The sequence below is a fragment of the Piliocolobus tephrosceles genome, chromosome 18, assembly GCF_002776525.5.
Source record: "Piliocolobus tephrosceles isolate RC106 chromosome 18, ASM277652v3, whole genome shotgun sequence".
In the NCBI taxonomy this organism is placed as follows: Eukaryota; Metazoa; Chordata; class Mammalia; order Primates; family Cercopithecidae; genus Piliocolobus; species Piliocolobus tephrosceles.
Genome location: NC_045451.1, coordinates 58,611,278 through 58,626,497, shown reverse-complemented (window position 1 = coordinate 58,626,497; position 15,220 = coordinate 58,611,278). Strand labels below are relative to the sequence as shown.

Here is a 15,220-nt window from a genome sequence, read left to right as displayed (position 1 = left end):
TTGATAGTTGTTATTGCTTTGTTTCACTATTGTGCAGGCTTTGTACGGTGTTGCCTAAAAAGTAATGAGTATGCCAATTCAGTTCCTAATTAAAGGTATTCATACTATATTAAGTTTAATCTCACTTCTGCTATATAGTATTACTAAAGAAATCTAATCATTCTTTTTCTCTCTCTCTCATTTGAGGTGAGGTCTTGCTCTGTCACCCAGGCTGGAGTGCAGTGGTATAATCTTGACTCACTGCAATCTCTGCCTCCCGGGCTCAAGCTATCCTCCCATCTCAGCCTCCTGAGTAGCTGGACTACAGGTGCGTGCTGCCATGCCCAACTAATTTTTGTGTTTTTTGTAGAGTTGAAGTTTTGCCATGTCGCTTAGGCTGGTATCAAACTCCTGGACTCAAACAGTCTGCCTGCCTCGGCCTCCCAAAGTGCTGCGATTACAGGCATAAGCCACTGTGCCCAGCTGAAATCTAATAGTTCTAATATAAGATTGTAATATTTTGTTATTTAATTTTATTTTAAGTGTAAAAAAATAGGCAGAGTGTGAAATTGGTTTCCAATCAAATGCAGAAATGCCAGTTGAGTGGTATGTATAAACGTATGTGATGGAAGATTATTAACATTGTTTCCGGACATGTCCGGAAATTCCAATGGTTTCAAAACAGAGAAGAAATTGGAAAGAAGTTGAGAGACTATATTAATTAGGATATTTTATAGTGTAAGTCAGAGAACTTCAAACACATATTGGCTTAAATAATAAGAATACATTGATTCATGTAACTGAAAAGTCCAGATAGATAAGGCTTCAAGTATAGTTTGGTCCAGGTATTCAACAATACATGGGGTATCACCAAGAACTTGGGTGACTATGGATCCTGATTTGCTTAAAACACTTCTGATTTATGCTTTTGTCCTAGCATAATTATTAACAGCACCCCTTTCATTCCTACAAGGGTCTTGGTTTGGATGATAAATGGTCACCAACCAAGAACCTAGTTTCTTCCTACTCTTGGCTCTGCTTTCCAGGGCGCCTGGGTTCTCACATGATTACTGCTGCCAGAGTAACCAGGGTGACTTGTGACCCATTCAGCTTCAGAATAAGAGTGAATTTCTCTTACCTCATTCAACAAACAACAAGCCTGTGGTTCCTTAAAACTAGACCATCCCAGGACAAATGCCTACCCAGAAACAATCATGTGATACCCTACCTTGTTTTAACCTGAGTGACTCTCTCCTAGCACAGAGAGAGCCGGACAGACTCCATTTTTAGTTTCTTCACTTGCAGGCCTCTTTCACCTCCCTCCCTTAAGGCATACCTAGTGTAAAACTGACTCAAAGCACGTTCAGGAATGCACCTACTGATAAGATATTGAGGCAAGCTGCACCAGCAGCTCCTGGGGACGCGCTCGGTGGATGGCACCCAAAACCCCTGCATTTATCTCTTTGTGATAGTTTAAGCCCCTGTACCTGGAACTGTTTATTTTTTTGTAACTGCATTTGTAACCACTTAGTTTTTTAACTTTTTGCCAGTTCTGCTTCTGTAAAAATTGCTTCAGCTAAAATCCTCCCTCCCCTATTTAGACCACAGTATGAAAACAAAACTAGCCCCTTCCTCGGGGCTGAGAGAATTTTGGGCGTTAGCTGCCTTTCGGTCGCTGGCTAATAAAGGACTCTTTAATTTGTCTCAAAGTGTGGCATTTCTCTATCACTCGCTTGGTTATAGCAATCACTGTGTCTAAGATAATTTAGACTTCTTTAGTTACAGGATTAAAGTTTACAAAATTATTTAGAGATTGTATAGCCAGCAAATAAAGAACTAATGATTTGTTTTCCCTAAGTAAACTGCTTATCAAACTGTATTATCCAAGCAAACACCGGATGTATAGTCTCTACATCAAAGGTAAATAAACTTTTGGAAAAGATAAATACAGCTTAAATCAGATAAATAGCATAAAGCATAAATCAGATAAATAAAGAGTTATATTTCCTTGAAGTTACTTTGGGAAACTTATTTCAGAGCTAAATAGTCTTTACAAAGAAAATTTTTGCCCAGTAGAATTTGCTTGAAATCCATGGTTGGTATTTACCTGAGATTTCTCTGAGCTCTTTCAGCAGAAGAGCAAATTCAATTCAGGCCTTATTATTTCCTAATCATTGCTTAACTTGTTTTCTTTTACAAATTTTGCGTACCAAGCGGGAACAACCAGAACAGTGAGTCATGAAAATTGATATTGACATTAGCAGTAAAAGTGCTGAAAGATATTGCCAGAGGTATTGATTTTTCCAAAGCTGTATTATTCTGTTCCACAGAGACTGAGTTAAAACAAAATCAGCAGATTTTACATTGACAAACCATAGCTGTTAATGTAAGATTGAAGTAAAAACTCTCTATGCACATGAAAATATGTACTTGTATTATACATTGAGATGTTTGAGACCAGAGAGGCATTATCTTTAATTAATTAATTAATTAATTTTTTTTTTGAGACGGAGTCTCGCTCTATCACCAGGCTGGAGTACAATGGCACGATCTTGGCTCACTGAAACCTCCATCTCCTGGGTTCAAGCGATTCTCCTGCCTCAGCCTCCCGAGTAGCTGGGACTACAGGCACCTGCCACCACACCCAGCCAATTTTTTTTTTTTTTTGTATTTTTTAGGAGACGGGGTTTCACCATGTTGGCCAGGATGGTCTCAATCTCTTTTTTTTTTTTTTTTCTTGAGATGGAGTCTCGCTCTATGCCCAGGCTGGAGTGCAGTGGCGCAATCTCGGCTCACTGCAAGCTCTGCCTCCCGGGTTCATGCCATTCTCCTGCCTCAGCCTCCCAAGTAGCTGGGACTACAGGCGCCCACCATCAAGCCCGGCTAATTGTTTTATATTCTTTTTAGTAGAGACGAGGTTTCACCGTGTTAGCCAGGATGGTCTCGATCTCCTAACCTCGTGACCCACCCACCTTGGCCTCCCAAAGTGCTGGGATTACAGGCGTGAGCCACCGTGCCCCAGCCATTAATTTATTTTTTGATAATATATTCATAAATGCTCAATAAATGTTTATTGAATGAAAAAAGAGGGAAGCTTGGATGAAATAATGACTTGTGGGATTTTTCCTCCACAAATCTTTTTTTAATAATAAATTTTAACGATGGCACACATGCAGAATTCTCAAAAGATGGCAGAAGCAATAGCATACATTTTGAAACTCCTTAAATCACCCTTAAAAAAACAGAGCAAATATAAATATCTCCTGTGAATATAGGTGCAAAAATCCTCAACCGAACACTAGCAGAAGGAATTCAGCAACATGGAAAAGGAATATACAGCTTGACCAAATGGGACTTATCCCAGGAATGCAATGTTTGTTTAACCTACAAAAACCAATTAATACAATACACAATATCTAATAAAGGATAATTTATTATATTGATACCTAGACATAGATAAGGCATTTGACAAAATTCAACACCCCTTCACAATAAAAACATTCAGAAGCTAGAAATAGGAGGGAACTTCCTCAATATCATACAAGGCTTCTATAAAAAACCACAGCTTAACATCATAGCTAATGATGAAAGAGGGTTTTCCTCCTTAAGATCAGAAGCCAGACTAGAAATAACCACCTTGTCACTTCTATTCAACATTGTGTTGGAGGCTCTAGCCAGGACAATAAGGCAAGGAAAAATAAATAAAAGGCATCCAGATTTCAAAAGAAGAGATAAAACTATCTCTAATACAGAAGACAAAATTTCACGTATAGAAAACCATAAAGAATACACTAAAACACTGTTAGGACTAGTAGATGAATCCAGCAAGTTGTAGAATGCAAGATCAATATACAAAAATCGATTATATTTCTATACACTTGCAATGCACAATCTGAAAATAAAACTAAGGAATCAGTTTTATTTAAAATATCATACAAAACAATACTTAGGAAAAATTGGCAGAATGAATGCAAAATTTATTATCTGACAACTATTAAATATTTTTGAAGGGCATTAGAGAAGACCAATTGAATTAACTAATACATAAATAAAATTAAACAGAAAAATATCCCATGCTTATGGATTGGAAGACTGGATATTATTAAGATGACAATAATCCCCAAGTTGATCTACAGATTCAGTACAGTCCCAATCAGAATTCTAGCTGGTTTATCTTTCTCTGCAGAAATTAACTGATCCTAAAATTCATACAGAAATTAAAGAGACCCTTTATAGCTAAAAATCTTGAAAGAGAAGAACAAAGTTAAGGGATTCACAGTTCTTAATTTCAGAGATTATTACAAAGCTACACTAAAGACAGTATGGTGCTGGCAAAAGGGTACACATATAGACCAACGGAATAGAATTGAAATCCCTCACATTTATGGTCAACTGATTTTTGACAAGACAATCCAATGGACAAAGAACAGCACTTTTAAACAAATGATGCTAGAAGCCGGGCACAGTGCTTCACACCTGTAATCTCAGGACTTTGGGAGGCCAAGGCAGGAGGATCACTTGAGCCTAGGAGTTTGAGACCAGCCTTGGCAACATGGTGAAACCCCATTTCTACAAAATATAAAAATAAAAATGTAGCCAGGTGTGGTGGCGCACACCTCCCAGTTACTCAGGAGGCTGAGGCAAGAGAATTGCTTGAGCCTAGGAGGTCAAGGCTCTTGTGAGCCATGATTGTGCCACTGCACTCCAACCTGGATGACACAGCAAGACTCTGTCTTAAATAAATAAAAATGAATTCCCTTTTGTTTATCCCTTATAGTCAGATCATTATATATCAATTTTAAAAGATACTATGCAGTAAAGGGAGTAAAACAAAATCTTTGTTATTAAAAATGGCAATGGGTTAGATAGGCTTGAGAACTGCTGAGTCCCAGCTGACCTTAACTGAACCATATCTGTAACATTTCATCTAGTAATCTTATGAAACTACTCAGTAGTCACTAAATATACTATGGGCTTTCTTGCCCCTATGCCTAGTCTTAGGCTGTTCTTCCACCCAAACTAGTGGTACAGCTTCTCCCCAACCTTCATGACCTACTTTGGTGCCATGCAGCCTTTCCAGATCTCACTACCCCGCAATGAATCCTGAAATGTTTGTGTCTATAGCTGTCATTTGGAAATAAATCATGCACTCTTTGAGGCAGAAGTGTTGTATTGTGATTTAATGTTATTGTGTGACTATTGTTCTGTCTCCAAGTGCAATCTCACAGTTCTTTGTTTTTCCCAAAGGACTTTGGGGGCTCCTAGGTAGTTAATAGATAGTTGTTAATTGCCTGAAACAGCTATTTGCAGAATAGACTTATTTCAATATTAAAAACTAAAGAGCCTTATTTCTATTCTCTTTAGAGACCAAAGAATCTGCTGGTTCATGTGTTTGGGCAGGGCAGATTCTCGAATAGTTTCATTCCTGCTGAGAACCAGTGAGTTTGGCCGGGCGCAGAGGCTCACGCCTATAATCCCTGCACTTTGGGAGGCCAAGGTGGGCGGACCACGAGGTCAGGAGATTGGGACCATCCTGGCTAATGCAGTGAAACCCCGTCTGTACTAAAAAAAAAAATACAAAAAAAAAATTAGCCGGGCGTGGTAGTGGGTGCCTGTAGTCCCAGCTACTCGGGAGGCCGAGGCAGGAGAATTGGCGTGAACCCAGGAGGCAGAGCTTGCAGTGAGCCGAGATCGCGCCACCACGCTCCAGCCTGGGCGACAGAGCAAGACTCCGTCTCAAAAAAAAAAAAAAAGAGAGAGAACCAGTGAGTTTATCAGCAGAGAAGACAGGGAGTAGGAGCTGGAGCCAAAACCTCTAAACATTGTGCTTACTCTGCCTGACAGCAAAATGGCCATTTCCCCATTGAAGAATTCTCTATTAAATCCCAGCTACTCAGGAGGCTGAGGCAGATGAATCACATGAACCTGGGAGGCGGAGGTTGCAGTGAGCCGAGATTGCACCATTGCACTCCAACATGGGCGACAGAGTAAGACTCTCTTCTAAAAACAAACAAACAAACAAACAACAAAAAAAATTACGTCCACAGCCATTATAAATCACATAATTCATTCTGTGTTACATCAGGCTCTCCAGCTTTCAGCTTTCTGATACAGGAATAACAATATCCACCATAATCATTTTAAGAATTGGCCAGGAGTGGTGGCTCATGCCTGTAATCCCAGCACTTTGGAAGACCAAGATAGGAGGATCACTTCAGCCCAGGAGTTCAAGACCAGCCTGAGCAACATAGCGAGACCCATCTCTACCAAAAATTTAAAAGTCAGCCAGGCGTGGTGGCACGTGCTTTACTTCCAGCTATTCAGGAGGCTGAGGTGGGAGGATGACATAAGCCCATGAGTTCCAGGTTCCAAGCTGAGTGACAGAGGGAGACCCTATCATGAAAACAAAGCAAAACAAAAAGTAAAACCTAATGAACTAATGTATTTGAAATGTTTAAACACATAGTAAGCATTTAATAAATGGTAGTTATGATGATGGCTACTAAGTTTTTGTTTTCAGCCCCTATTTTTTCTCATAAACTCTAGACTGCCTCATTGGCCACTTTCAAACAGCATCCATACAGTTTGTTCATTTGCAAATATGTATTGAGTGCCTACTATATGCCAGCCACCATACGAGGCACTGGTTTACAATAGTGAACACAATTCCTGCTCTCCTGGGAGGGGGGAAAAAAGAACAGATAGACAAATAAGTGTGCATTTACAGTTTTTGATAGCTGCTGTGTTCCATAAACAACCTAACTGTGACATGTATAATACAAAATTAATTCTATCATCTTCCCTTCAGACCAGATCTCCAGGCACCGCCTTCCACCCAGTCAACCAATCAAAAAATGGAAGTTATTTCAGACTTCTTGACCTCCATTGAGATGTCTGCCTCCCATCCTGCCCTGCCCGCATCTGGCACTGCCAACATCGGCACCAAAACCCAAGAATCAAATCTTGGAAATAAGAGGAATTGGATCAAAGTTGGAATAAAGAAAGAAAAGGTTTCTGAGACTTGAAATTAGACTGAAGGTATTAACACATTTAAACACTGTGTGGGCCGGGCGTGGTGGCTCACATCTGTAATCCCAGAACTTTGAGAGGCCGAGGCAAGTGGGTCACCTGAGGTCGGGAATTCGAGACCAGCCTGGTCAATGTGGCAAAACTCCGTCTCTTAAAAAAAAGAAAAAAAAAAAAATTAGCCGGGCGTGGTGTTGGGCACCTGTAATCCCAGCTACTCGGGAGGCCGAGGCCAGAGAATCGCTTGAACTTGGGAGTCGGAGGTTGCAGTGAGCCGAGATTGCGCCACTGCACTCCAACCTGGGCTACAGAGTGACATTCTGTGACAAAAAAAAAAAACAAAAAAATCTATTAGCTGGGTGTGGTGGCACATGCCTGTAGTCCCAGTTACTCAGGAAGCTGAGGCAGAATTGCTGCTTGAACCTGGGAGGCGGATGTTGCAGTGAGCCGAGATTGTGCCACTGCACTCCAGCCTGGGTGACAGAGCAAGACTCTGTGTCAAAACCAAAACCAAAAAAGTCTTGGACCTGGACCTTTCCTGCATTCTCCAACCCATTCTTTCACTTTGTGCCTGTTGAGCCCTGCATCTGACCATGCCAAATCACCTGGTCTTTTCTGAGGTACCCTGAAGACTGCTCCCCTTGTACAGAAGGTCCCGCTCTACCTTACAGCCCATCTCACCAATGCCTGGTCATCTTGTGAGGCTGAGACCAAGTGTCATCTATTCTAAGGAATCCTTCCTGACATCTGGGTAGATCTGACCTCTTCCGGCCAGGCGCGTTGGCTCACGCCTGTAACCCCAGCACTTTGGGAGGCCAATGTGGGCGGATCACGAGGTCAGGAGTTGGAAACCAGTCTGTCCAACATGGTGAAACACCGTCTCTACTAAAAATACAACAATTAGCCAGGCTCAGTGGCATGCGCCTATAGTCCCAGCTACTCGAAAGGTTGAGGCGGAAGAATCGCTTGAACCCAGGAGGCGGAGGTTGCAGTGAGCCTAGATCACGCCACTGCACTCTAGCCTGACGACAGAGCGAGACTCCGTTTCAAAAAGAAAAGAAAAGAAAAAAGTTAAAAAAAATCTGACCTCTTTCTCCTTTACATTCAAAACAAAACAAAATTCAGATTCCTAGTTTTATTTTCGACTTCCTGTCCTTTTCTGATATATCCCCCAAATAGTCTCTCACTGGTACATTTTTGTCATACACTGCATCTCAGCTTTTCTTTCCGGTCTGCTCTTTTCCTTCTTTTTTTTTTTTTTTTTTTTTTTTTTTTGAGACGGAGTCTCGCTCTGTTGCCCAGGTTGGAGTGCAGTGGCATGGTCTCAGCTAATTGCAACCTTCACCTCCCTGGGTCAAGTGATTCTCCTGCCTCAGCCTTCTGAGTAGCTGGCATTACAAGTGTGTGCCACCACACCCGGCTGATTTTTGTATTTTTAGTAGAGACGGGGTTTCACCATGTTGGCCAGGCTGGTCTCAAACTCCTGACCTCAGGTGATCCACCCGCCTTGGTCTCCCAAAGTGCTGGGATTACAGGCATGAGCCACCACGCCCAGGCCTCTCCTACTTTTTTCCTAACCAGAATTGAGAAGTCCATTTCTATTAATAGTTACACCCTTTTGTCTTCAACTACTTATCCTCCAATTAAATCCTTTGAACACTAAGAAGGAACACAATTTCCACACACATTCATATATATAGGCAACATTTGCCAAGCACACGTCTGTACCCTATCATATGGCTAAAGTTTGCCTTACTGCAAGAGGAGTGTTTGGAGGATTCAGAACATGTTTTCACCTGGAATGGAAAGGAGGCAAAGATTGCATGCTAATGGAAATCATTAAGATCAGTAACCCAGGGCTCTCAAGTATGGACAGAGATACTGACTCGGAACTGAGATTTAGGGAAAAGAGTTATTCAGTACCTATTTCTAGTATGTTTGAATATACAACATGTAGACAGTGTATTGTTTATAGTTGAAATATAATGTACAACTAGTCCAGTTCCCAAACCGATTGTCTGGGTTCACCCCTTATTAGCTTTGCCATTTGTTATCTGTGTGACCTCAACTAAATTACTTTACCTCTCTGTGCCTCAGTTTCAATATCAGTAAAATAGAGATAATGACAGAATTTAGCTCTCAGGGTAATTTTGAGGACTAAAAAGTTCATGAAAGATTTGAAGAGTGCATTGATATACCAAGTGAAATGCAATGCTTCGTTATCTTTTAAATGGTCATTTTATTAGAATTTCTGTACAAAATACAGAATCAAAACTATCATTATGCAGTCTTATTTTTGTTCACTGTTACATAACACATTTTACACATTTTCCGCATTCCACGCCCCGCCCCCCAACAACCACCACCACAAACTCCGACCGTCCTCTCCAGGCCTTTTCCCTCTATAAACCTGCCATTTTCTGTCTCCCAAGTCATCCCAGTTTAGAACTGCTCCAGGAAATAATGAATGAACAGAGAAAGCCTAGTTTATTTATTTACAATCCACTAGTCTAATCTAGTTTAGATCCAGCTGCAGTCTCGGGGTGCCAAGGAGGAAAGAAGGAGATGGCAGTGCGGGGACAGGGCAGAGCCTGGGCCAAAGGAAGCCACACCCAGTTCTTGCCACGCCCTGCCCGACATAGGCAACGTGACCCCAAGCGACAGCCAGCTGATCCTTGCTTCCCCCAGCCCGGCGGTCAGCGGCCGGAAGTAGCCGGCCCGGGGGCGGGGAAAGGTGCCTTAAGGAGGAGCTAGGGGCGTGTGCCCAATTGCAAGCGACTGTCCTAGCGAAGAGGGCGGAAGAGGAGAGATCCAGTTCCGGACGCGGCCGCCGCAGTCGCCGCCATCTGTCACCTCCGCTCCGGCATCAGCAGCCAATCGTCCCTGCCCCGCCTGTCTCCTCGGCGGAGCCTGCTTCCCATCTTGCCACCCCTCTGCTCTGTTCTTGTCTCTGCCTTCATCCCCGAATGGATCTGGTAGGAGTGGCATCGCCTGAGCCCGGGCCGGCAGCGGCTTGGGGACCCAGCAAGGTAAGTGGCAGAGGAGGCTGGAGTACTTGCCTTGGTCACACGGGCTGGTTCTCTCGGAAGGCTCGGAAAGGGCGGCTTCGTGGGCGACTCGGGAAGTTCTGGGGCGGGACCCTGCCGACCTTGGCAAGGGGGCACTGGCCGCGGGGGTGCCGGGGTGGGGATGGAGGGAGCGGAAAGAGGGGCGGAGGGCGGCTGGATCTCCCAAATGCCACCTTGAGTGGTTAAGGCTCTCTATTTCTTCAGCGTACTTTCTGTGTCACCGTAGCACGTATTTGAGCAGTACTGGCTTACACACGCTGATAGTGGAGGGGAAACAAGCACGATCTTGTTTTTCACGGGCCAAGTGAGTCAGCCGAATACACAGCTAGCCAGACAGAAAGTTGGTTTAGGGAGCTGTTTACTTAATTTGTCAAGTGTGGTTATCCCAGTTCGGAAATTTCTTGTTTTTGAAGTAGTAAAAGATAAAACCCAGGCGCACCCTCCTCCCTCGATGCTAATATTCATGTGCACGCCACGGACTGTAAAGTGGTTATGAATTTCATGATCTGCGTAAGTTTTGACGTTTAAACTTTTTCATAGAATGGCAAACTAAAGACCTTTATTTCACATTTACTTTCTGGTTTCCAGGCAGGTCTTTTTCATGATACTTTGATTATATGGATGAAAATACTTTTCTGCCATTTTATGGAGGGTCTGCTTGAGAGCGGAGTGCTTCCACTGGGATTTTTTGTTCCACAAATTAAGGTCGTGAAGGAGTCTAGCATTTTTAGCTTCATAATTGTTCTTTACATGCTAACACAGAATATTTGTTCCCATTTAAAAGGTCACCTGTAAAACTTATTAGATCTTCAGGCTAGGTCTTAACAGGAAAAGGGGTCAATAATTAGCTATTAAGTAAAGGAAAGTTAATTTTATAAAAGTTCTCATACAACTGTTGGAAGAATCTGAGATACTGCATTGACAAATGTGGTTACCATCTGCATGTTATTTTGTGTATTTTTCCTTAAAGCCTTGTTTACAAGGTCAAGATTAGTAGACATAAAAGGATGAAATCAGTAGACAGGCTAGTATTATAAATATATACTTTGTATGTTAAAGTCCTTCAGTTAAGCATTGGTAAAGGCTGATAAAAATGTCAAATGAGACAAACTGTATTCAGAATACATCCTAATCTCAGAACAAATTTCACTTACAAAACTAATTCAGTAATAAAATATTTAACAGTCATATTTTTATTTAAGTGTACATCGTCAGAACTATACAGTTCCATTTTCATTGTGCAACAAAAATGCTTCTGGGATTTATAGATGCTGTCTATTGGGAGGACAGTGTTTTGAAAGGCAAAACAATTAGAAACAGGCTGAAAGTACTATCATTAATCCTTTTTTTCTCTAACCTTTTGGAAAACCAAAGTGACAGAAGCCTACATGGAGGAGGTGAAGATTTGAGGAGGGTTTTGAAAAATGGAAGGATTCTCAAAACTTTTTAGTCAGTACTTTTTTCTTTCTTTCCTTTCCTTCCTTTCTTCTTCTCTCCCCTCCTCTTCCCCCCTCCCCGCTCCTCTCCTCTCCTCCCTCCCCTCTCCCCTCCCCTCCCCTCTTTCATTTGAGATGGAGAGGTGCTCTATCGCCCAGGCTGGAGTACTGTGGTTTGCTCCCAGCTCACTGCAACTTCTGCCTCCCGGGTTCAAGCAACTCTTGTGACTCAGCCTCCTGAGTAGCTGGAATTACAGGCACCCACCACCACGCCCAGCTAATTTTTGTATTTTTAGTAGAGACGAGATTTCACCGTATTGGCAAGGCTGGTCTCAAACTCCTGACCTCAAGTGATCCGTGCGCCTCAGCCTCCCAAATTGCTGGGATTACGGGCGTGAGCCACCGTGCCCAGCCTCTTCCTTTTTCTTTTCTTTCCTTTTTTTTTTTTTGAGACAGAGTCTTACTCTGTCACCCAGGCTGGAGTGCAGTGTCGCGATCTGGGCTCACTGCAAGCTCCACCTCCCAAGTTCAAGCTATTCTCCTGCCTCAGCCTCCCGAGTAGCTGAGATTACAGGCGCCTGCCACCACGCCTGGCTAATTTTTTGTATTTTCAGTAGAGGCGGGTTTCACTGTGTTAGCCAGGATGGTCTCGATCTCCTGACCTTGTGATACGCCTGCCTCGGCCTCTTTCTTTTTTAATTAAGACAGGGTCTCACTCTGTCACCCAGGCTGGAGTGCAGTGGCATAATCACAGTTCACACTGCACCTTGACCTGGCAGGCTCAAACAATCCTCCCACCTCAGCCTCCTGATTAGCTGGGACTACAGGCCAGTGCCACCACACTTAGCTAATTTTTGTTTTTTGGTTTTTTTTTGAGACAGAGTCTCGCTCTGTCACCAGGCTGGAGAGCAGTGGTGCGATCTTGGCTCACTGCAACCTCCACCTCCTGGGTTCAAACGATTCTTCTGCCTCAGCCTCCCGAGTAGCTGGGACTACAGGTGCGTGCCACCATGCCCAATTAATTTTTGTATTTTTAGTAGAGATGGAGTTTCACCATGTTGGCCAGGATGGTCTCGATCTCTTGACCTTGTGATCTTCCTGCTTTGGCCTCCCAAAGTGCTGGGATTACAGGTGTGAGCCACTGTGCCCGGCTAATTTTTGTGTTTTTTTGTAGAGATCGGATTTCACCATGTTGCCTAGGCTGGTCTTGAACTCCTGGGCTCAAGCAGTACCCCACCCCCTTTCACCTGGCCTCTCAAAATGTTAGGATTACAGGTGTGAGCCACCATGCCTGGCCCGGGCTTCTTTATACTCTTAAAAATTGAGGACCCCAAATGTCTTTTGTTTACATTGATTATATCAATTGATATTTATCATATCTGAAATTAAAACTGAGAAATAGAAAAATTTTAAGTCATTTAAAAGTCATGCTAGTCTGATGGTAGTGGGTTATCAGAACTTATTACTTTAATGTCACTAAAGTTGATATACAACCTCCCCACTGCTAAATTTAGCTGGCTTAAACAAAAAAAGTCATATGTTAACATAAATAACATTTTTATATTTAAAGAAAACTTAGAAAAATAGATTAGAACATATGAGAAAAGTAGAAAAAGAAAACAAACAAAAAAATTGAGTTGAGATCTTACTGTGTTGCTCAGGCTGGTCTGGAACTTGTGGCCTCAAGCAGTCTTCCCACTTTGGCCTCCCAAAGTGCTAGAATTACAGGTGTGAACCACCACACCTGGCCAAAAGAAAACAAATCTGAAAACAAAAATTAGTGAACAGTATTTTATATGTTTGCAAATCTCTAACATCTGAGTTATTAGAAGACATCTGGATTCTTCTGTCTTCTTTTTTCATTCAACCTGTTGTGAGGTTGAAGTATTTGAAGAAAATCCATCCTCACAGCTAAGTAGATTGTAGGAGATATAAGTGAAGATGGGTAATAAGAGCATAGTAGAAATACTGAGAACAAACTGGGTTAATCTCTAAAAATGCATTTGTATCTTAAATCTACTCTTTAGAAAATTTTAGAAAACACCAGAATACCAAGCACACATTCCATTAGCCATCAGTGATGATGTCATCACATCTGATGTAGACTCTGGAAAGCTCCACACTCTTGGGGGAATGAGAGTTAAAAAGACAGATAATGTATTATTACTATTATGAAAATTTTGACATCATAGACCCTCTGAATGGGTCTTGGGGATCCTTCTCTCAGAGTACCAGGGTGCAAGTTACGAAATGCCTAACTACTATTGTGGACAAAGAATTTTAGGAGATATTCCAAGAAGGGAGGATTGGCAAACTGTAAGCAAAAGTGAGGAAGTGTGTAGCTCTGTTGATAGAGAGTTGTAAAAAAAAAAAAAAAAAAAAAAATCGCAGTACACCTCAAAACTGTCAAAGTTATCAAAAACAAGGAAAGTCTGAGAAACTCAACAGCCTAAGAGGCGCTTAAGGAGACGTGGCAACTAAATGTAATGTGGTATTCTGAATGGGATCCTGGAACAGAAAAAGGATGTTAGAGAAAAATTAAGGAAATCTGAGTAGAGTATGGACTTAGTTAATAATAAAATGTATCACTATTGGTTCATGAATTGTGACAAATGTAGAATACTAATAAGGTGTTAATAAGATAAACTACTGAGTATAGTATTTGGGAACTCTGTACTATCTTGGCAGTTTTTTTCTGTAAAAGTAAGACTATTCTAAAACCAAAAAAATTTTTAAAGATGGATTAGTGTTGTTATGTAGTCCCAGATTATTTTTTTCAAAGACACTTGTCTTGAGTTGAAAAATTACTTACTTAAATATTCTACTTAGATTATGTCTTCTGCCTGTATGATTAGAAAGGGGACCTTCCTGTAGGTTACATTTCTCTTGACTTGCTTCCAGTAGAGGACTGAATTTTTGTTACTGTGTGCCTCTTTCATGTTTGCTGGTTTTCTTTTATTTATTTATTTATTTATTTTGGAGACAGAGTCTCACTCTGCCGCCCAGACTGGAGTGCAGTGGCGCAATCTTGGCTCACTGCAACCTCCGCCCCTGGGCTCAGGCAATTCTCGTGCCTGAGTCTCCAGGGTAGCTGAGACTACAAAGTGTGCATCACCATGCCTGGCTAATTTTTTTTTTTTTTTTTGTATTTTAGTAGAAACGGGGTTTCACTATGTTGCCCAGGGTAGTCTCGAACTCCTGAGCTCAAGCAATCGGCCCGCCTCAGCCTCCCAAAGTTTTGTATTACAGGCGCGAACCACTGGCGCCCAGCTGCCGTTTTTAATTTTACTTGATTCTTTACCCATAATTGTCTGCAGGAAACCTTTAAAAAAAACAATGATACAAGCAGCGAAGGTCATATCTTTAGGAAGTGGAAGGAAAGAGAGATGATTCCCCACTAATGTGCAGCCAGCCAGGTGGGGGAGCATGCGGTAGTAGTGAAGAACCCCAAGGAACAGAGTTCAGTGGTGGCGGTTTTGCAAAGGAGAGGAAAACAGGGTGGGTCTTAGGGTTATTTAGCAATAGGAAAGAAGGAACCAAGAGGCTGGTGAAAATCTTGATGGATGTCCTTTGAAGAAGAGTTGCTGACTGGAAAGGATTGTATGAGGCATCTCATCAGATTGTGACACTATAGGGAGTTTGTGTTGATGAGTGGAATAGTAGGAAATGACTTTGGATAGCTAGGATGGAGCAAGATTATGGAGGGCATTT

The 15,220-nt window shown here is 42.0% G+C and overlaps 1 protein-coding gene across 3 annotated transcripts in view; it reads left to right on the top strand.

The window, feature by feature from the left end:
• The first annotated feature begins 9,359 nt into the window (after positions 1 to 9,359).
• The window catches only part of RIOK3 (RIO kinase 3), a 29,693-nt gene continuing 23,832 nt past the window's right edge, over positions 9,360 to 15,220 (top strand). For 2 of the 3 annotated variants that reach the window (XM_023207788.2, XM_023207787.2), the window contains exon 1: positions 9,366 to 10,034. In XM_023207788.2, coding sequence (XP_023063556.1) covers positions 9,972 to 10,034 — 63 coding nt within the window. In that variant the 5' untranslated portion in view covers positions 9,366 to 9,971. Of the gene's footprint in view, positions 10,035 to 15,220 lie in introns of all 3 variants that reach the window. The other variant, XM_023207786.2, reaches the window with a different exon arrangement.